Source organism: Mus musculus, chromosome 1, assembly GCF_000001635.26.
Source record: "Mus musculus strain C57BL/6J chromosome 1, GRCm38.p6 C57BL/6J".
Classification (NCBI taxonomy): domain Eukaryota; kingdom Metazoa; phylum Chordata; class Mammalia; order Rodentia; family Muridae; genus Mus; species Mus musculus.
In genome coordinates, this window is record NC_000067.6 from 75,410,832 (window position 1) to 75,432,666 (window position 21,835).

Here is a 21,835-nt window from a genome sequence, read left to right on the forward strand (position 1 = left end):
CCTGGTAACTGTAGCATGGACAGTGTCGCTTGGCAGGACCCCATCCCATCAGTGGTGGGCAGTGGCCTGGCCACTTCCTTAGGTGCTTTCTGGCTATGTTCCATTTCTCTGAACCTCAGCTTCTCCGTGTGTAAAACTGGAGCTCTAAAGGAGTACAGGAGAGGGGAGGGGGCAGGGGATGACAATACAAAGGGTACCATGGCCCAGTGCCAGCCTAGCACAGAGCCTGTGTTCTACCTCCCTGCAGGCCCACCCCTGGAAGAGGCGCCTGCTGTGCTGGACAAGCAGGACATTGTGTATGTGGTAGAGGGCCAGCCTGCCTGTGTCACCGTCACTTTTAACCATGTGGAGGCCCAGGTTGTCTGGAGGAGGTATGAGTCCTTGCTTCCCATTGGCCCCTATTTGGGATCATCCAGCCCCAACCTGACAAGACCACTCCTCATATCTTCCTTAGCTGCCGGGGAGCCCTCCTCGAGGCGCGCACAGGTGTGTATGAACTGAGTCAGCCAGATGACGACCAGTATTGTCTGCGGATCTGCCGGGTGAGCCGACGAGACCTGGGACCCCTTACTTGCAGTGCCCGAAACCGCCACGGCACAAAGGCCTGCTCGGTCACCCTGGAGCTGGCAGGTAAGTGACAACTTCTTCATCCCTTTGAGTCATGTTGCATGCCAGAGATTCAATCCCATGTCCACCCACTCAGGCCTGTCCTTCTAGTAGCAATGCCAGTATTAGTGATAATAGCAGCAATAATGTCAATTATATTGATCATGCATGGTGACATGTTCTATAACTGCATTCGGGGAGCTGAGGCAAGATGATTGTGAGTTTGAGCCAACCTGGGCTACAAGTGAAGAAGATCTAGTTGAGACAGGGTTTCTCTGTGTAGTTCTGGCTGTCCTGGAACTCTCTTTGTAGAGCCTGGCCTCAAACTCTCAGAGATCTTCCTGTTTCTTCCTCCCAAGTGCTGGGATTAAAGGTGTGAGCCACCACTGCCCAGGTTACTGTAGAGTAAGTTACATTCCAGCACAAGGTCTTAGGTCAAATCCCTAGCGCTCGCGCGCGCACACACACACACCTATATATACAACGTTGTGTACAATGTTAACGTCTCATAAGTACCAGGATCACTGTGACATCATTTTTTTCTTTAAAGATTTATTTATTGTTATATGTAAGTACACTGTAGCTGTCTTCAGACACACCAGAAAAGGGCGTCAGACCTCATTACGAATGGTTGTGAGCCACCATGTGGTTGCTGGGATTTGAACTCAGTACCTTCAGAAGAGCAGTCAGTGCTCTTACCCGTTGAGCCATCTCTCCAGCCCCCACGTACCTTATTTAATGCCTCAACCTCGTGAGATGGGGCTCGTTACCATTCCCATTTTGCAGATGAGGAAACACTATCAAAGTGTTAAGTAACCTGGCCCAAGATCACAGGCTCTAAGTTCAGGAGCTAGGTTCAAGTCCCCATGCCAGACAACAAAGCTCTGAGCACTATTAGTTTGTATGCTAAAATCAGTAAGGAAACAGTGTCTCAGCAAAAAACAGCAGGGAAGGAGAAGCTAATTAAAAAGCAAATGCTCAGGCTGGAGCGATGGCTTAGTGGCTAAGAGCACTGACTGCTGTTTTGAAGGTCCCGAGTTCAAATCCCAGCAACCACATGGTGGCTCACAAACATCTGTAATGGGATCCTATGCCCTCTTCTGGTGTGTCTGAAGACAGTGTACCCATATACATTTAAAAAAAAAAAAAAAAAAAAAAAAGCAAATGCCCTTAAGCACAGCCTTTCGCCTGCGCCCAGCTCCGAAGCCACTTTGACTTCACCACTGTCACCTTAAGCATGTGGAGGTCCAGAACCAAAGTTCCCCCTTTTGGGAGGGGGGAATTTCTCCTTTAAAGTCAGAGCTTCTGGGGCTATAGCATGCATTAAGTGGCCACTGCTTTGTGTTTTGGGTCCCTAATTAAGTCCAGCATCTGTATCTACCTGGACTGAACAGTGTTACCTGCTTAGTGGATACAATTCCAGCCAAAAGCAAACAAAGTGACATTTTAGTTAGCACAGACAATCTATGAGCAAATGGACGTTTTCTGTTGCTTTAAAAAAAAAATCATTGAAACTCACTTAAAAACCTCCAGAGTTTTGACCTTGACAAATTGCTTCCCCCCTCAGTCAACAGGGGACCAAGAGTTCCTAGAGAGGAGGAGCAGCCACAGGGGGCCATGTGGAGGAGCTGGGGCCCTCCTGGCTCTGTGCTGATGGGGTTTCCAGTTCAGGGCTTTTTCTCTGGTCCAGTTCCTGCCCTGCATTTCCGACTCAGTCACCACTCTGTCCCCACACTGGAGTATCTGCTAGACTTGTCCACACTTTCAGGGGTAGCCAAGTTTGGGGCTTGAAGGGGCCTAGCAGCCCTGCATCCTAGCCTGGCATGGATGGTGATGGAGAGAGACTATCTTAACCACCCAGAGCCAAAAGGGATCCGGGTCTTATAGCAGATACCGTGTTCTGCAATGCCCTGCTTCACCACGAGCCAGGCAGGGTAGGTAGAAAGGCAGCCCCTTCTCTTGACTGCCACATAACAAACAGCCTCTGCCCCAGCCCCGCAATAGCCTCTATATAAAGCCAGGCAGGTCCCTACGGTGGTGGCAATCTATACCCAGCTGCTCTATTTTTTCCCTTCGGGGCTTGATTACTTTAATTCCTCTGGGGTCCTCGAGATGCACTCAGAACACAGGGCTTGGGATTTACAGTCTTCACAAGGCACACTGCAAAGTGTGCTTAACTCTACCACGAGAACTGCAGACTGCTTTGCAGGGGATGATTGGCTGTGTGGTTTGCGGGAGAAGTAAGCGGAGACTTCCCTCCGAGACTGTCTGGTTAATATTTGGGCGGTGCTTTTTTTTCTTTGGGCTTGCCACCTCCCAGAAGGCAGAAGGCTTTCTAGACAATTTAAATAAGAATCAGAGAGAGAGAGAGAGAGAGAGAGAGAGAGAGAGAGAGAGAGAGAGAAGGCTGTGCCCTTCAGGAGCTGAATTCTAGGTCACAGCCCCAGCTTCCTCCTGCGGGGGGCCAAGTACAGGCACTCTGAGGCCAGCAGGTGGGGTGTTGAGAAGAGCAGTCACCCATAGGGGGCAGCTCTGAGCCACACTGCACCTGCCTCATGGTTACTGCAGAAAAGAGGGGCTGAAGAGTCAGACTAGAGAGATAGGACATGCAGGCTTCTTTTGTGTATGAAAATGTCTTAATTTCAAAGCCATCACACGAATCCTAAGGGTCGCACAAAGCCACCTGTACCAGTGACCAGTACCTTGTTAGGATTTACAGTGAGAGCCAAGCCAGGAACTCTGGTGTCCTCAGGCGAGGGGGGAGCTGGAAAGGAAGGGCTGGTGTTCTCACCATCCAGTTGCTGATAAGGACAGGACTTGAGGAGGCAGGCCCCTGTGGTGACGACATCTGGTCCTCTCCCGTCCCTGTTTGTTGCAGAGGCACCTCGGTTTGAGTCTATCATGGAAGATGTGGAGGTGGGGCCTGGAGAAACCGCTCGCTTTGCTGTGGTAGTTGAGGGGAAACCACTGCCAGACATCATGTGGTACAAGGTCAGTGGGTAATGCAGGCTGCAGTAGCCTGGGAGCTGGGGGTTTGTGGAGTCCTAGAAGGCCCCCAGGGGCATAGTTACAAGGAGGAGGAAGAGGAGGAGGAGGAGAAGGAGGAGGTTGGATTCTTGGGGATAACTGAAGGGTTAGGGATCTTGTTTGGTTGGTTGGGTTGGGTTGGGTTGGGTTGGGTTGGGTTGGGTTGGGTTGGGTTTTTGGTTTTTCCAAGACAGAGCTTCTCTGTATAGCCCTGGCTGTCCTAGAACTTGCTCTGTAGACTAGGCTGGACTCAAACTCAGAGATCTACCTGCCTCTACATCCCAAGTGAGTGCTAGGATTAAAGGTGTGTGCCACCGCTGATGGGCACAGGTTAGGGGTTATTAACAAGAGATAACGGAGAACCTGATGCTGGTCCTGGGGTCAGAGGGACTGAGTAAAGGCAGCAGTGGGGCTTGATAGGCAGGGTCCTGGCCTTCAGGTCCAGATGAAAGAGGCTGTCTGGGTGTGGAGGAATAGCTAGGTCCAGGTGTCAGTAAAGCCAGATTCAGGCTGCAGGTGACACCCTTCTCTGCAGGATGAGGTGCTGCTGGCCGAGAGCAACCATGTGAGCTTCGTGTATGAGGAGAACGAGTGTTCCCTAGTGCTGCTCAGCGCAGGAAGCCAGGATGGAGGCGTCTATACCTGTACCGCCCGGAACCTGGCAGGCGAAGTCTCCTGCAAGGCGGAGCTGTCTGTGCTTTCAGGTGGGCTCGTGTTCTGGGGAGAAGAGACAGGCAGTATCCTGCCCGGTTCCCGAATTCTGTCCTTTGCCTTTTGGATCTGTCCCACATTGCCCTTCTCCGTCCTTGTCCCTTTCTTGTCCTCCCAACATGGGGACATCTCTCTCCTCCCCAGCTCAGACAGCCATGGAGGTCGAGGGGGTCGGAGAGGATGAGGAACACCGAGGAAGAAGACTTAGCGACTACTACGACATCCACCAAGAGATTGGCAGGTGTGGGGCGAGGAAGAGCTGCCTTTGAGGACCAAGAGGGGGCTGCTGGGTCTGAGGGCCAGGAAGGATGGAGGGTCAGCGTTGTTGTAACAGCAGTGTCTTGTCACCTTCCCTGTGTCATCCAGGGGTGCCTTCTCCTACCTGCGGCGTGTAGTGGAGAGGAGCTCTGGCCTGGAGTTTGCAGCCAAGTTCATCCCTAGCCAGGCTAAGCCTAAAGCATCAGCAAGACGCGAGGCGCGCTTGCTGGCCCGGCTCCAGCATGGCTGTGTGCTCTACTTCCACGAAGCCTTTGAGAGGCGCAGGGGACTTGTCATAGTCACGGAGCTGTATCCTGGGACGAGATGGGGGTGAAAGACTGTTCTTTGTAAAGGCAAATTTGGAACATGTTTTACCCTTTGCAAAGGGCTCCTTTGAGCTAGGGCCATAACTGGGGTGGGGCTCTAGCTCACTTAGCACGCTCAGAGCCCTGCGTTCAGTTTACAGCACTGCATAAAACTGCGTGTGGAGACCCACGGCTCTGATCCCAGGACTGGGGAGGGAGAGCTGAAGCTTAACATCATACTTGTTTCATAGCCTAATCCAGGCTATGCCAAATCCTTTTTAAAAGGTAGACCTTTTGAATGTTAGAGTGAAAAGCCTCTCTAGATCTTTGGTCTCAAAGAATAACAACAATAACAACAAACGTAAGTTCATTCCAGGCATGGTAGCATACGACTTTAATTGCAGTTGTCAGGAGATAGTGACAAGTGGATCTCCGTGAGTTCAAGACCAGCCTAGTCTACAGAGAGAGTTCTTAGACAGGTAGGGACTAGATAAGAAACCCTGTCTTTTAAAAAAGGCTTAAGTTTATACAACATTTAGTGTGTTCCCGGCAATGCTGCACGGGTTTTATAATTACTCAATACTCAGTCCTCGTGTATATCTTCCTGGTAGAACTTCATCCTTGTTTTATGGCTGATGAAAGAGGCATAAAGAGGTTAACTAGTATAGTGTAAGGTCCTGCATCTAGCAAACACCGTAGTCCATCACAGGATGCAGTGTACTGTATCTGCACATCTGACAGGACCCTGCTCCAGACGAGACCCCAGACCTGCTTTACTTACCAGGACTCTTTTTTATAAAGCCACACCCTTCTCTTGTATAAAACCTTTGGCTCAACAAGGCACGTTGAGCTAGCAATGCTGACGGCTGGCTTGACCCTCCTGGAGCAGGGTGACTCTGACCTGCACACCAGCCTCACAGTCTGCCCTGTCCAAGTCCAGACCACAGCAAAATGACAATTTCACTATGAAGACCTCTGGGTTACTCTCAAATATTGCCAGAAGGCTCCCTGTGTAGTCAATAAGATTCTACTATAATTTGAGGTGTGTAAAATGCTTCATAAGTCAGGAGAGGATCTGTCGCCTTCACTTCACTCCCCGAATAGGTAAGGGACTTGCCTGAGAGTTCAAGTTCAAGCAGGTCTCCTATCTATGTAATCTGCTGCCAGGAAAGTGGAACCCAGTGTCTGACCCTTCTGATCGTGGGGAACCAGGGCCCTAGGAGCTCTGAGCATGGGCTGGATGCAGCTCTGGGGTGGAGCAGGGCAGTTGGTACCTAACCCTTACTCCTTGACTTATGACACAGCTGCACAGAAGAGCTTCTAGAGCGCATGGCCAGGAAGCCCACCGTGTGTGAGTCTGAGGTGAGGGCAGTGGGTGGAAGGGGCAAGGTCGTGAACCACCTTTCACCTGTGCGAACTCTAAGAACAATGGGTGGGACTTATACACACCATTTGTGCCCACAAGGAAGCCAGGGTTGGTGGTGGGGAGCAACATCAGATGGCACAATTCCCCACTCCACAAGACAAGACTTGTACTGTCCTCTGTAAACAACAGCAGACACATTCTGGCCCCTAACTCCATTGCTTCCCAGTGTTCCTAACATAAACATTCTATGAAAACCACCTAGACTTTGATCTCACTGCATGGCTATACAAAGTGTATACTGCATGGTTCTCCTTATAATATAATATAATATAATATAATATAATATAATATAATATAAATCACTATCCTCTGTATGTGTGCTGTGCACAACGTGTGCAATGGCACATGGTAACCCTGAGTCTTAGCATCCTTCATCCTGTGTGGTGAGCCACAGATGAGCTCTCATGAACTGTCTGAAGGCCTCTTGCCATATCTCTGGTGATGAGCAAGCAGAGTGTTCCCCCACCTCCACGGACTCTGGCCTCCCTGTTTCCACAGACTCGGACCTATATGCGTCAAGTGCTAGAGGGGATATGCTATCTGCATCAGAGCCATGTGCTGCACCTGGATGTCAAGGTGAGGAGGGGTGTGGCGAGCATGCAAGAGGTGGGGCTGCCATATGGAGTGTTCTTCCTTGATCAGCTCCCATGCCTTGGTTATAGCCGGAGAACCTGCTTGTGTGGGATGGTGCAGGGGGTGAAGAGCAGGTGCGCATCTGTGACTTCGGGAACGCCCAGGAACTCACTCCGGGAGAGCCCCAGTACTGTCAGTATGGCACGCCAGAGTTTGTAGCACCTGAGATTGTCAACCAGAGCCCTGTGTCTGGAGTCACTGACATCTGGTAATGCTGGCATGCTGGCCGCCTGGGGACTTGCTCACTGGCTGGGAAGAGCTTCGGGAAACTGGGATTCCCCGTCTGACAGTCAGTGCGTGGCATCGCTCCTAAGGTTTCCCTTCTGCCCAAGTGATTTTCAGCTTTTTATCATTCGTGGCTAACCCAGTCCTTCTGGGCATCAGATCTCCGCTTCCCTGGGGCTGGGCCTCCACAGATGAGACTGGTATAAATTTACTGAGCTTCAGACTTCTGGGCTTCCTCAGCCAACCCTGCCATGGTCCCTGACTTTGGGTTGAGGTCCTACCGGAAGTAGACACTCCTATGCAGCCTTGCCAGGGAGGACTCATCCTTATCAGAATGGTGGTAGAGACAGCTACTCATTTCTGCCTGGAGTGGCCTGGCCTCTCACTCGTATTTCTGGTTTCCCACAGGCCCGTGGGCGTCGTTGCCTTTCTCTGGTAAGGACCCCTCTGCAGTCTCCTGATTGGCCCACCCCTAACACTTGCAGGGTCCATGTCCCTCTCCCTTCTCTCCCATACTTAAGGGGTTTCACATGCACCAGTCTGGTTACCCCAGCTGGCATGCCACAGCTTCATAAGAGGTGGGCACGCTGGATCCAAAGGCCAGTGCAGGTTGAGCACCATCTTGGCAGGGAGCGACCTGATCCTAAAAGATCCAGAGCACACACTAGGGGACACATCCCCTCAGGGAAAGCCACACTGGAGGAGGGACAGCACATACTCTCCAAAGCACAGGCAGTCAGCTCCCAAGGCACAGCTGCCTCTCTGCCTAACCAAGGACCCCAAGTGGAAGAAGGACAAGACTATGAAAATTCTGGCTTCCTGTCCAGATTTGCCTCTGGTGTCCCCAAACCTTGGGTCTCCACTTGTTCCTGGCCCCCCCATCACAGGCATTGTACTTCACCTCAAGACCCTGCCCACCTCTTACCATAGCCCACTCTGCCTCTGCAGTTTGACGGGCATCTCCCCATTTGTTGGGGAGAATGACCGGACAACACTCATGAATATCCGAAACTACAACGTGGCATTTGAGGAGACTACGTTCCTGAGTCTGAGCAGGGAGGCCCGGGGCTTCCTCATCAAAGTGCTGGTGCAGGATCGACTGTGAGTACAAGAGCCCTTAACTGCAGAGAACCCCCTCAAACCACCTGCCTACTCCTACCAAACCCCTGCCCTTAAGTACGCAACCCCTGGCTCATTTTAAAAAAAATTCAAAGATTTGTTTTTATTGGTTGATGAATTGATTGTTTTCTTATTTATTTACTTACTGACTTACTTACTTAATGTATATGAGTACACTGTCTTCAGACACACCAGAAGAGGACATCAGATCCCATTATAGATGGTTGTAAGTCACCATGTGGTTCCTGGGAATTGAACTCAGGACCTCTGGGAGAGCAGCCAGTGCTCTTCTTAACCACTAAGACATCTCTCCAGTCCCCTGGATTGATTTTTTTTCTCTGTGTAGCCCTGGCTGTCCTGGAACTTGTTCTGTAGACCAGGAAGGCCTCAAACTCACAGAGATCCATCTGCCTCTGCCTTGGAAATACTGGGATTTAAGGATTGTGCTACCACTGCCCAGCTAATTTTTATCGTTTTTAATTATGTGTGTGTGTGTGTGTGTGTGTGTGTGTGCGCGCGCGCACATGAGTATGTTGTGTGCATGTTAGTGATGGTATCTGTGGAGGCATTAGACCCCCTGGAGATGTATTTACAGGCAGCTGTAATCTACCTGATTTCTGATTGGTCCTCTGGCAGAGCATCATTTGCTCCTAACCACTGAGCCATCTCTCTTTTCTTTTCTTTCTTTTCTTTTTTTGGTTTTCAAGACAGGGTTTCTTTGTATAGCCCTGGCTGTTTTGTTTGTTTGTTTGGTTGGTTGGTTGGTTGGTTGGTTCTGAGCCATTTCTCTAGCATCGAATCCCCCGTTCCTTTTTTAAAAAAAAAAAGATTTACTTATTTATTTTATGTATATGAGTACACTGTTGCTGTCTTCAGACACAGCAGAAGAAGGCATCAGATCCCATTACAGATGGTTATGAGCTACCATGTGGTTGCTGGGAATTGAACTCAGGACTTCTGGAAGAACAGTGCTCTTAACCACTGAGCCATCTCTCTCGCATCAAATCCCTTGTTCTTAAGAGGTCCCATTTTCTCAACCATTCATGAATAAAGGAATGATAAATTATTACTTCTTATTCCTTTACAGGAGACCTACTGCAGAAGAGACATTGGAACATCCTTGGTTCAAAGTGAGTCTAGTCCAAACAGCTCCATTTACTGACCATTATACGTGTTAACTATGATATGCATTTTATATACGTGTGACCTAGTAGCCTAACAGTAGATCTGTAAAGGATTGTAGTTTTAGTCCCATTTTGTTGATAAGGAAACTGAGGCCCAAGTCAATGATCAGGTTAGAATAGCATAGACTCTAAGCATAAGCTTGGACTCCTTTTCCTATCCTTGGGAATCGGGGGGGGGGGGATGTGCTCCTCTTTAGGGTTCCTATTGGTGCACAAGACCAGTCCTGGCCTAATTTCCTCCCTTTTGTGTGGCCATCTCTGTCCTGGGTTGGTTCCACACACTGGTGACAGGGTGACCTGGCTCATTCACTCATGAACTTCAGGTGAATGGTTCTTATCATTTTCAAGCCCCTGCATCCCGGGACACAGTGGCAGGCACTGGCAAGGAGGAGATCAGCAAATGAGTCGAGAGAAGGCATCTAAATCCACTTGCCATTGGATGATGCCACATAGCTCAGGGCAGACTGCTTGCCTAGCACCTAAGGCCCTGAGCACGAGGGACTTCATCCTACAGAACAAGATACTTGCCATCCAACTCTGTGCTGGGTCAGCCAAAGACAAGCCATTCTGCTAGCAACTCTCAAACCAAGAGTTTCCATCCTTGGGTCAGAAACAAGTAGCATCAGATCGAGGGTGGGCGGGCTGCCTCCGGCAGCATCTATAAGTCTGGGCCGCCAGGACTTCAAATGTCTGGTGGTACCCAGAGACAGAAGGGAGTTGGGGACTCCCGGAATACCCAGTATGTCAGGGAAAGCCACCCTCAGGCATTGCCTGTTACCTGCCTCTTCTCCTGTAGTCAAAGAATGTGTCTCAGGGGTAGCTCTGGCCTGACAGACAGTTTGTGGGGACAAGTCCCTTCAGGAATCAGTACTTCCTGCACCAAGGTCCCCAGTGGACTTTGTCTCTCACAAAAGGTCTGGGTTGACAGAGTGCTGTCCCTCAGGCCCTCTTTCCTGGGTTTGCAGACAGAAGCAAAGGGTGCAGAGGTGAGCACAGATCACCTGAAGCTCTTCCTGTCACGGAGGAGGTGGCAGGTGAGTTTGTCCCCGACCTGCCCCTGTCCTTTTTACACTCATTTCCTCCCATGATATTTCTTTTCAATGGTGAAGCCCCTCCCCCTATTCCTGCCTGAGCTGCCCTCCCATCGCTATATCTTTCTCCAGAGTTGAAAGGGGCCTGGGAACCAGTTAAGCCTCTGGGCCTTTCTGGTCTGACTGTAGCACCTTGTTTGCAGCGCTCTCAAATCAGCTACAAGTGCCACCTGGTGCTGCGCCCCATTCCGGAACTGCTACGGGCTCCCCCGGAGCGGGTGTGGGTGGCCATGCCTAGAAGACAACCCCCGAGTGGGGGACTCTCATCCTCTTCAGACTCAGAAGAGGAAGAGTTGGAGGAACTTCCCTCAGTACCCCGCCCCCTGCAGCCTGAGTTCTCAGGTTCTCGGGTATCCCTCACCGACATCCCCACCGAAGATGAGGCTCTGGGGACCCCGGAAGCTGGGGCTGCCACCCCCATGGACTGGCAAGAGCAGGAAAGGACTCCCTCTAAGGACCAGGAGGCCCCCAGCCCTGAGGCACTCCCCTCTCCAGGCCAGGAGTCCCCTGATGGGCCTAGCCCCAGGCGGCCAGAGCTCCGCAGGGGTAGCTCTGCTGAGAGTGCCCTGCCCCGAGTCGGGTCGCGGGAACCGGGCCGGAGCTTGCACAAGGCAGCATCCGTGGAGCTGCCGCAGCGCAGGAGCCCCAGCCCGGGTGCCACCCGCCTGACTCGGGGAGGCCTGGGTGAGGGCGAGTATGCCCAGAGGCTGCAGGCCCTGCGTCAGCGGCTGCTGAGGGGAGGCCCCGAGGATGGCAAGGTCAGCGGCCTCAGGGGACCCCTGCTGGAGAGCCTGGGGGGCCGTGCACGGGATCCCAGGATGGCAAGGGCTGCCTCCAGCGAGGCTGCCCCCCACCACCAGCCCCCTCCGGAGTCCCGGGGTCTGCAAAAGAGCAGCAGCTTCTCTCAGGGCGAGGCAGAGCCCCGGGGTCGGCACCGCCGCGCGGGGGCACCCCTCGAAATCCCCGTGGCCAGACTTGGGGCTCGCAGGCTGCAGGAGTCTCCCTCCTTATCTGCCCTTAGCGAGACCCAGCCACCGAGCCCTGCGAGGCCCAGCGTCCCCAAACTCAGTATCACCAAGTCCCCGGAACCTTCCGCTGTCACATCCAGAGACTCTCCCCAGCCCCCGGAACCTCAGCCTGTCCCAGAAAAGGTCCCTGAGCCCAAACCAGAACCAGTCCGAGCTGCAAAACCAGCACAACCCCCTTTGGCTCTGCAAATGCCAACGCAGCCTCTCACCCCCTATGCCCAGATCATGCAGTCGCTCCAGCTGTCCAGTCCCACCCTGTCCCCACAGGACCCCGCTGTGCCTCCATCAGAGCCCAAGCCCCACGCGGCTGTGTTTGCCAGGGTGGCTTCCCCACCACCCGGAGTCTCTGAGAAGCGCGTGCCTTCGGCCAGAACTCCCCCAGTGCTAGCCGAGAAAGCCCGAGTCCCCACGGTGCCCCCCAGGCCAGGCAGCAGCCTCAGCGGCAGCATCGAAAACCTTGAATCAGAGGCTGTGTTCGAGGCTAAGTTCAAACGCAGCCGCGAATCGCCACTGTCGCGGGGCCTGAGGCTACTGAGCCGCTCGCGCTCGGAGGAGCGCGGTCCCTTCCGTGGGGCGGAGGACGACGGCATATACCGGCCCAGTCCGGCAGGAACGCCGCTAGAGCTGGTGCGACGGCCCGAGCGCTCGCGCTCCGTGCAGGACCTCAGGGTAGCCGGAGAGCCGGGCCTTGTGCGTCGCCTTTCGCTGTCCCTGTCGCAGAAGCTGCGGCGGACACCGCCGGGACAGCGACACCCTGCCTGGGAGTCCCGCAGCGGAGACGGGGAGAGCTCCGAGGGCGGCAGCTCAGCTCGGGCATCCCCAGTGCTGGCGGTACGCAGGAGACTCAGCTCCACGCTGGAGCGTCTGTCCAGCCGTTTGCAGCGCAGCGGCAGCAGCGAGGACTCCGGGGGCGCCTCGGGTCGCAGCACGCCGCTGTTTGGACGGCTGCGCAGGGCTACTTCGGAAGGGGAGAGCCTGCGACGCCTCGGTGTTCCGCACAATCAGCTGGGCTCTCAGACTGGTGCCACTACACCTTCCGCTGAGTCTCTGGGCTCAGAGGCCAGTGGCACATCGGGTTCTTCAGGTAAGGAGGGACTAGGCGAGTAATGGGAGTGGTGTGCTAGAGACAGGCTCTGAAAGGAGTAGGGGTCTCCAGAAGCCGGAAGGGGGTAGAGAGAGGTGGAGAGGCAGAGGCTAGCAAGAGAAGGGACAAGGTTGGGGTTTTTTGTTTTGTTTTGTTTTTTGTTTGTTTCTGGTTTGGTTTGGTTGGGTTTGATTTTTTTTGGGGGGGGTGCTACTTTGAGAGCTACAGGAATGTGGGTGTCCTGGGGGAATGGCTACACAAGAGCTCATGAGTCTGGGTGTGTACAGCTCCTGGAGAAAGCCGAAGCCGGCACCGGTGGGGCCTTTCCAGGCTGCGCAAGGACAAGGGATTATCTCAGCCAAACCTCTCCTCCAGTGTCCAAGAGGACTTGGGTCACCAGTATGTGCCCAGTGAGTCAGGTAAGAAGCCTTAGGTTGCTCTCGGGGCTGGCTGACAACAGACCACCTTGAGGACCTTGGGCAGTCATGGAAGAGGCCTCTAGTTAGGAAAACAACAACGATAATTACAGCAGCAGCTGCCATTAATTAGCAAAGGCAAGTGTCCTATTAAGCATGTCACAAAGGCTGTCTTGTTTAACACTACAGCATTCTTTAGAAGGATGGTCCTCTGCATCCTATTTTACCGTTGAGGAAATAGCTTAGTGAAGCGATGCTGAGTAGCTTGTCCGAATCTCAGGTCTAATAAGGGGAGCAGCCAGAGTCTGCAAGCATCTCCAGGCCACTCGACTGAGGCCTTTGTTTGGCTGGCCTTGTGTCTCTTGCAAGGTCTCTGCATCTGGGTGCAGTTTTAAAGCTGCCCCCAATCCTGCTTCTGTGCGCCCAGTGTCTCAGACCACATGCATTCAAAGACACAACTTGTATCCCAGCTTGGACCGCACCTTCTGTTTTATACAACTCTGAACTTCTGGTCGCCCCCCCCCCCAAGTCTCCCCCTCCCCCCATCACCCACAAGGCAAGTTTTAGAGAAAAATAGACATTAGGCTTTTTTGCTTGAGTAGAGGCCTGCAATATCCCACAGTCTATTGCTTGTTCAAATGTCCTGGGGCTGCAGGGAAGGAGGTATTCCTCCCAGTGTCCTCCTACCTAGCAAAGAAGCATTACTGAAGGCAGCCAGGTTTCTAGGCCAGCCGGACGGACATTCAGGAGGAAGCCACCAAGCCAGGGTGTGCACATGATCTTTAGAAGCTGACAACTCTATCCTGGCTCAGTTTTGGGGAGAATGGATCTAAGCTTGCTTTCGACTCAGCTGGGCTTGAGAAGGCTATTTCTAAGCCCTGGTCAAGGCTGTGGGGGTGTAGGACTGGTGGGAGGGCGTGGGGGACAAGCTGGATGGAAGAGGGTAGAAATGGAGGGGGTGGCGGGTGGAAAGAGCATCCGCAGAGAAATGTGGGGTTGCTAATCCCTTCCCACCCGGGGCCTCCATTTTTCTGTGCAGCTGATTCCCTGCTGAGCAGTGAGTGCCCTCTGACCCCGTTCTCCCCCTGCAGGAAGAGGCCCCTCCCAGGTCCACTTTATCAACTGGGGCTGATCCTGGACTAATGACAGTAGGACATCTTTTACCTCTTACGCTGGCCTGCTTTGTTCCCTCCGCAGTACCCCGACTGCGGGCAGCAACTGAGGAGACCATTCCCAGTACACTGGAGGATAAGATCGAGGCCCCTCCTTGGGGAACAATAGGGTCCTGTACTTCCTCTGAATTCCTGCTCCCTCCTGGTTCTTGTGGTTACTGCTTTCCTAGGGGTCTTTAGCTCTCTCTCTCCCCAGGTGAAGTGGACACACCCCACCCCCGTGACCTAAACCAGATTGGATTTTTTGTCTTAAGGAACAATCCAGGGACCACAAAATCAAATCACAGTGCCTCTGAGGACTTGCAGAATTGGCACAAGCCCCTTGCCTTGGGCAAGGTCACCAGCCAGGGTCCAGGCAGCTTTTCTTTTTTTTTTTTTTTTTAAGATTTATTTATTATATGTAAGTACACTGTAGCTGCCTTCAGACACTCCAGAAGAGGGAGTCAGATCTTGTTACAGATGGTTGTGAGCCACCATGTGGTTGCTGGGATTTGAACTTCGGACCTTCGGAAGAGCAGTCGGGTGCTCTTACCCACTGAGCCATCTCTCCAGCCCCCAGGCAGCTTTTCTGCTTTGCCCAAACAATCCCTCTTTCCAGGTTCAGCTCCTGCCTTCTCTGCTGGGCGGTTTGGGAGCACTTCCTGCGTAGACTCTGTGTCGCCTTTCCTTTTCACAGCAGACCCTCCCCACCCAAGCTTGATCGGTCTCAGCCTCTCAAGTCACAGATTAGAAATGCAGTTTCAGAAGGGGCATGGGACTTGCTTAGGGTCCTGGGGTCTACTCTTCTCTCTTGCTCTTTTTAGTGGCATGAATGAGTATGCAGGAATGTCAGGAGCCTCCTCTAAATCCCAGAGACACAGCGAGGCACGCTTCCAGGGGCTGCCCATAGGGGGCGCTGGCTTCAGCTTTCTTGAGACTGCACAGTCTTTATTTTTTTTATTTTATTTTTTTTTTGTTTTCGAGGCAGGGTTTCTCTGTGTAGCCCTGGCTGTCCTGGAACTCACTATGTAAACCAGGCTAGTCTCAAAATCAGAGATCCTCCTGCCTCCAGCCTGAACAACTTTCAGGAGTATATATTTTTTCCTTCCATCATGTGGATTTGTTGGACGGAACTCAGATCACAAGGCTTGGCGGCAGGTGCCTTTATTTGCTGAGCTGTCACACTGGCCCCAAGACTGCACATTCTGATAACAGATGCTTCGCACAGCCCATGTTAGCTCGGGCCCCTGCTTCCTCTCCTTTTCCTGCTCATTTGCCCTGCAGTGGCCCAGAGGGAGTTTAAATTGCAGAGTCTTAACTGTTATCATTCTTCAAACTGTGTTTGTTTTTATTTTAACAAACGCCCATAGAGCACTTATTTACTGCTGGTCTTAGCTCTAAGTGACTTACACACGTGAGGTAAGCACCGGGCATCTTCAGTCATCAGTCAGGGAGAAGATGGTTCTGCATATGTTGAGAGGCTGGAGAAGGTGATGCCCACTACAAGAAAACCTGGAGGCACACAGGGCATGAGGCTCTATTCTCCTACATACGGCCAGGAGGCGAGAATCATTCACTGTACTGGCCATGCTACCAGGGCTCACAGGCATCTGTCTCTCCCTCAGCAGCAAGCAGCCAGGGTCCTGAGCTGTCTCTCTTTTCCTTCAGATTTCCCCCCAGTCTTCCACATCAAACTCAAGGACCAGGTGCTGTTGGAGGGGGAAGCAGCCACCCTGCTCTGCCTACCCGCAGCCTGCCCAGCACCCCGCATCTCCTGGATGAAAGGTAAACACATTGTATCTTCAGTAGAGAGGGGAGGCAGCTACATGCAGTTCCTAGTCAAAGGGCATGGGAGAGGCTAGGCCACGGGGAGGCAGAAGGAAGTAAAGGGCAAGGGAGGGAAACCTGGATTCACTCAGCTGCTCCGTCTATGCCTTCTTGTCCCCAGATAAGCAGTCCCTGCGTTCAGAGCCCTCAGTGGTCATTGTGTCCTGCAAAGATGGACGGCAGCTGCTGAGCATACCCCGGGCCGGCAAGCGGCATGCTGGGCTCTATGAGTGCTCAGCCACCAATGTCCTGGGCAGCATTACCAGCTCCTGTACTGTGGCCGTGGCCCGTGAGTTAGTGGGAGGGCAAGGCCAATGTAGCAGGGATGAGGAAGTGGGCTAGGGCATGCTGAACCCGCATATGTTGAACCCGCATCTCCTTCTCCTTCCAGGCATTCCAGGGAAGCTAGCTCCTCCAGAGGTGCCCCAGACCTACCATGACACAGCACTAGTAGTGTGGAAGCCAGGAGACGGTCGGGCACCTTGCACATACACTCTGGAGCGGCGGGTGGATGGTGAGGGCAAGGCAGGGTGAAGGGAGCAAGTGGCAGGCCAAGGGTAGGGGTGGGGCTGTTTGGGAAGGCCGGAGTCCTCACCAGATAGAGGCATCTTCTCTGGGCTCTTGTAGCATAGAGAGCTGGGGCCATCGCTCTAGGGCCTCAACCCTCCCTCCGCTGTGCTGTCTGCAGGGGAATCTGTCTGGCACCCTGTGAGCTCAGGCATCCCCGACTGTTATTACAATGTGACTCAGCTGCCTGTCGGCGTGACCGTGCGGTTCCGTGTGGCCTGTTCCAATCGTGCTGGGCAGGGGCCCTTCAGCAACCCTTCTGAGAAGGTCTTCATCCGAGGCACTCCAGGTCAGCGGGAGGTGCAGGGCGGTGATGTCGGAACCCAGGACCTCTCTGCTCCTTGGAGCGTCCCAGCTCTGCTCCCAGAACATTCCGTGATGATTTTCCTTGTCTTTTCCTAGATTCTCCTGCTCAGCCAGCTGCTGCTCCCCGAGATGCCCCTGTTACCTCAGGGCCAACCAGGGCCCCACCGCCTGACTCTCCTACCTCACTGGCCCCCACCCCCGCTCTTGCGCCCCCAGCCTCCCAGGCATCCACTCTCAGCCCCTCAACTTCCTCCATGTCTGCCAACCAGGCCTTGTCCTCACTCAAGGCTGTGGGTCCACCACCCGCAACCCCTCCACGAAAGCACAGGGGCCTTCTGGCCACCCAGCAAGCAGAGCCATCCCCACCCAGTATCGTGGTCACCCCAAGTGAACCCAGGTCTTTTGTCCCTGACACTGGAACCCTGACCCCAACCTCTAGTCCTCAAGGGGTTAAACCAGCACCTTCCTCAACTTCCTTGTATATGGTGACTTCCTTCGTGTCTGCACCTCCAGCCCCCCAGGCCCCAGCCCCTGAGCCCCCTCCTGAGCCCACCAAGGTGACTGTGCGGAGCCTCAGCCCAGCCAAGGAGGTGGTCAGCTCCCCAACTCCTGAGAGCACCACTCTTCGGCAGGGTCCCCCTCAGAAACCCTACACCTTCCTGGAGGAGAAGGCCAGGCAAGCAGGGATAGGGAGAAAGTGGGAGAATGGACGGGACACAGGGAACAAGGGATACAGTTTGGATTCAGAGAACAGTGTAGACTGTCCTGGCTAAGGACCATTTGAGTTCAGCTAGCTACTGTCTTGAGCTTGAGCCATGTACTCTTCACAACTGTGAGAGGAAGGCACAGCCTTGCCACTGTGATCACCCCTTTCACAGATGAGAAAACTGAGGTTATGTGCTCTCCCAAAGGTAGAGAGCCAGGAGAGCTGGAAGCTTTGCTCCTAGCACTGAACTCCAAAGCCCACTGTGTTTTTGTTTTGTTTTGTTTTGGAAAGATTTATTTAATGTATGTGTACACTGCGGCTGTCCTCAGACACACACCAGAAGAGGGCACTGGATCCCATTATAGATGGTTGTGAGCCATCATGTGGTTGCTGGAATTGAACTCAGGACCTCAGGAAGAATAGTCAGTGCTCTTAACCGCTGAGCCATCGCTCCAGTCCGCCCACTGCGTTCTTGTTCCCATGGTCCCTGCTTCCCATTTTAGTTCTCACAATGATAGTGCCCACCCTGAGTCTGTGGCATCCCTCCTACACACACAGGGGCCGCTTTGGCGTTGTGCGGTCATGCCGGGAGAATGCTACGGGCCGAACGTTTGTCGCCAAGATCGTGCCGTACGCCGCGGAGGGCAAGCGACGCGTGCTGCAGGAATACGAGGTGCTTCGGACGCTGCACCACGAGCGGCTCATGTCCCTGCACGAGGCCTACATCACCCCTCGGTACCTCGTGCTTATCGCTGAGAGCTGTGGCAACCGGGAACTCCTCTGTGGGCTCAGCGACAGGTAGCTGGGTGTCCCCAGGGAAAGGGTAGCAGGAGTGGAGGAGGCTGACTGGAAGGTCACCCGTTTAGCCTATGGTGACACCCCACCCCGACCCTAGATTCCGGTATTCAGAAGATGACGTGGCCACCTATGTGGTGCAGCTGCTACAAGGCCTGGACTACCTCCACGGCCACCACGTGCTACACCTGGACATCAAGCCGGACAATCTACTGTTGGCCGCTGACAATGCCCTTAAAATTGTGGACTTCGGCAGTGCTCAGCCCTATAACCCTCAGGCCCTGAAGCCACTTGGCCACCGCACAGGCACTCTGGAGTTCATGGGTAAGAGGGCCAGCAGCCGGGTCGTGGTAGAGGGCTAGAGGATTGCCACAGGGGCATGCCAGGCTCACCCCCTCCACCCACACATGTACCACTCATATATTACCCGCTATGTAAATAATGAAAGAGAGTTTTTTTTCCATTGATCTTTACAATAGCCCCGGAGTTGGGCACTACAGTACTCCCTTTTTACAGATGAGGAAGGAGAAGCACCCTGACATTAAGTTATTTGTCCAATTAGACAGTTACAAATAACTGCAATGGGATTTGCAAAAGCTGGAAAGACGAGAGAATCAATTACAACTGTACTGAGCAGGGAAAGCCAGTCATTTAGCTACCTGCTAACCGGTACTTATTATCGTTATTCCTTAAAGTTATTCTACAAGCCGCACTTTAGAGACAAGACAATGGGGAGCCAGGCAGGTTTAGTAAATCGCCCGAGGTCCCATCGTGAGAAGGGGCAGGCTTGGGATTAGAGCCAGCCAGGCTGATTTCAAAGGCTCTTAATCTTGGGGTTGGCCACAACTCTGTAAATGAGAGCACTGCTTCTGAGCTGGTCCAGGGCAGCTTGTGACATTGTATCTTGGGTCTTCTGGAATCTCCGTTACTCAGTGGCGAGTGGCCCACATCACCCCCTCATCTGTCCTGCCTGCTGACCTCTAGGGCCTGCTGTTCTGGTTTTAATCATGCTTTGGTAACGGCCACGGTCCTGCTTCTTACGGCCCCAGAACTCCCCCCAACCCCCGCCCCAACCCAGCCTCCCTCTCCCTGTTCCCCTGCCACGGGGAACCTAAGCCAGCTTGACCTCTGTCTCTTGTCAGCTCCTGAGATGGTGAAGGGAGACCCCATTGGCTCTGCCACGGACATCTGGGGAGCGGGTGTGCTCACCTACATCATGTGAGTGGCCTGGCCCTGGTCCAGCCCCATGCTTCCTCTGCCCATGATCCCTCCCTCTACCTGTTCTAGATCTCATCCCACTTCTGCCCACCCCTCCCTCATCCTGCATTTCCCTGTCTCCCAGGCACGCAACCAAAAGCAAAGTGGCATTATCCCTGAATACTGTGCCCCTTCCAGATGTCCTACATGAATGTCTCTTAGACCTTTCAACTGCACATCACTCTAAGGTAGAGGCAATGAGAGAGGCATCCGAGATGGCAATTCACCTTTCTTCCACAACAGGCTTAGTGGGTACTCCCCATTCTATGAGCCAGACCCCCAGGAAACAGAGGCTCGGATTGTTGGGGGTCGCTTTGATGCCTTCCAGTTGTATCCTAACACATCCCAGAGTGCCACCCTCTTCTTGAGAAAGGTCCTCTCAGTACATCCCTGGTGAGTAGGCCCCCTACCTGCCAACCCTCCAGTGTTATCTATTTCTGAATGCAGACCACCATGGCTTCACTTGGCCAAAGATTCCCAACTCCTCCATAGAGAGCTGCAGCAGAAGCTGTCACACTGCCGTCCATTTAAAGTCCGCAACAGCCCTGGGAAAGGCAGAGTCAGTCCCTATTGCAGAGACTGGGAATCTGAGCCCATGAGCTGCCCAGTATCAGAATCAGGATTGATAAAGGGCCTGAGGGAGGGAACAGCCTGCCTTCTCCCAGAGCTTCTTTCCTGGTTCATGATCTCTGGCTTGCCTGGCAGGAGCCGGCCCTCTCTGCAGGACTGCTTGGCCCACCCATGGCTGCAAGATGCCTACCTGATGAAGCTGCGCCGCCAGACACTCACCTTCACCACCAACCGGCTCAAGGAATTCCTGGGCGAGCAGCGGCGACGTCGGGCTGAGGCTGCTACCCGTCACAAGGTGCTGCTCCGCTCCTACCCTGGCAGCCCCTAGGTGGCACAGACCGCAGCCCGGCCACGGGCTTCAACTTGGGTTCTCACTCGCGCTGCCAAGGGACATTCCAGAGCCCATGCTGAGCTGGACAGGCAGGGGCTTCAGATACCAGCAGCAGCAGCAGCAGCAGCAGCAGCAACATCTGGCTGGGCTATTACCTCATGGACCTAAGAGGACAAGGCCCTGGGGCTTCAGCCGAATGTCACCCCGGCCATAACCAGAGCAGGAGACCCACTGGCCAGGCTGGGCAAGGGTGAGAGCAGAAAGAGGCAAAGAGGGAGTTGGGAAGTGAAGAATGAGACGGAGGATAGAGAGGGAGGAGTTTGAGGAAGGTTCTAGGCTGGAGTGGAATGCTATATCTCAGGGAGAAGCCAGAAGGGGACATGGCTGAAGAGGAAGAAGGACCCTGTGATGTGGGAATGTGGTGGAGAGGAGGACTGGACATAGAGAGTGTGCCAGGAGCCAGAGCAGAGACATAAGGGAGGGCAGAAGGGTAGAAGGCAACAGGAGTGGGCTCAGGGGTGGCAGGGCAGGCCAGCAGCTGCATCTTCAGAAAGAGAGAGGAGAAAGGCAAAGAGACGAAAGGCCGCTCCAGCTGGTCTCCTGTCCCAGCCGATGCAGTTCTGGGCGTTCTCCACTGGCCCAGGGATGTCCTCACTGCTCCTCCATGGCCTTTGCCCTCCTTCCCATTTGTATTTATTTATTTATTGCCTTTTGTGGAGTTTCCTTTCTATCCAGTCCCTAGTGCCTATGTTGTCCCGACCATCCCCCTTCAGTCACCCAGCTGTCTGTGCAGCTGTCTGTCTGTCTGTCACAAGGAAAATAAAACAAAACAAAACAAAACAAAACAAACAAAAAAAAAACAGCAAGCCACAGGACTTGTGCGTGGTCTCTGGGTGGGGTGAGGAAGAGGAGGGGGGCGGCTTGGAGTGGGTCCTGAGTGGAGCTTCACCTTCTCTAGGCAATGACAATGCATTCAGGGGTCTACCATCTATACCACCGAGAGCCTTGGGGCCTTGCAATCCCTCCCTTGCCTCTCACCCCTTTGTATTGCTAGATGAAGGGAGACTGTAGCCACTTTTCAGTTTCTAGGATGCTGGGAGACATACTGATTTCCCATAACCACCCTCTCTCTTGACACCAGGGACCCACCTCTCTGCTCACATGCTCCCTCTTTGTAACTTGAAGAATGTTGGGCTCTAGAATGGACTAGCC

General features: G+C 53.5%; 1 protein-coding gene across 20 annotated transcripts in view; it reads left to right on the forward strand.

The window, feature by feature from the left end:
* Speg (SPEG complex locus) overlaps positions 1–21,489 on the forward strand; it is a 57,024-nt gene extending 35,535 nt beyond the window's left edge. For 15 of the 20 annotated variants that reach the window (XM_011238643.2, XM_011238644.2, XM_030243273.1 and 12 more), the window contains 25 exons: positions 248–371; positions 455–630; positions 3,485–3,597; positions 4,169–4,337; positions 4,489–4,585; positions 4,711–4,911; positions 6,212–6,269; positions 6,832–6,909; positions 6,996–7,174; positions 7,600–7,626; positions 8,140–8,292; positions 9,398–9,440; positions 10,460–10,528; positions 10,729–12,697; positions 12,985–13,116; positions 15,933–16,049; positions 16,213–16,380; positions 16,483–16,605; positions 16,780–16,947; positions 17,061–17,640; positions 18,229–18,468; positions 18,566–18,789; positions 19,608–19,683; positions 19,966–20,115; positions 20,428–21,489. In XM_011238643.2, coding sequence (XP_011236945.1) covers positions 248–371; positions 455–630; positions 3,485–3,597; positions 4,169–4,337; positions 4,489–4,585; positions 4,711–4,911; positions 6,212–6,269; positions 6,832–6,909; positions 6,996–7,174; positions 7,600–7,626; positions 8,140–8,292; positions 9,398–9,440; positions 10,460–10,528; positions 10,729–12,697; positions 12,985–13,116; positions 15,933–16,049; positions 16,213–16,380; positions 16,483–16,605; positions 16,780–16,947; positions 17,061–17,640; positions 18,229–18,468; positions 18,566–18,789; positions 19,608–19,683; positions 19,966–20,115; positions 20,428–20,620 — 5,627 coding nt within the window. In that variant the 3' untranslated portion in view covers positions 20,621–21,489. Of the gene's footprint in view, positions 1–247; positions 372–454; positions 631–3,484; positions 3,598–4,168; positions 4,338–4,488; positions 4,586–4,710; positions 4,912–6,211; positions 6,270–6,831; positions 6,910–6,995; positions 7,627–8,139; positions 8,293–9,397; positions 9,441–10,459; positions 10,529–10,728; positions 12,698–12,984; positions 13,117–15,932; positions 16,050–16,212; positions 16,381–16,482; positions 16,606–16,779; positions 16,948–17,060; positions 17,641–18,228; positions 18,469–18,565; positions 18,790–19,607; positions 19,684–19,807; positions 20,116–20,427 lie in introns of those variants that run through there. The other 5 variants (NM_007463.4, XM_030243202.1, NM_001085370.1 and 2 more) reach the window with 5 other exon arrangements.
* Positions 21,490–21,835: the final 346 nt, after the last annotated feature.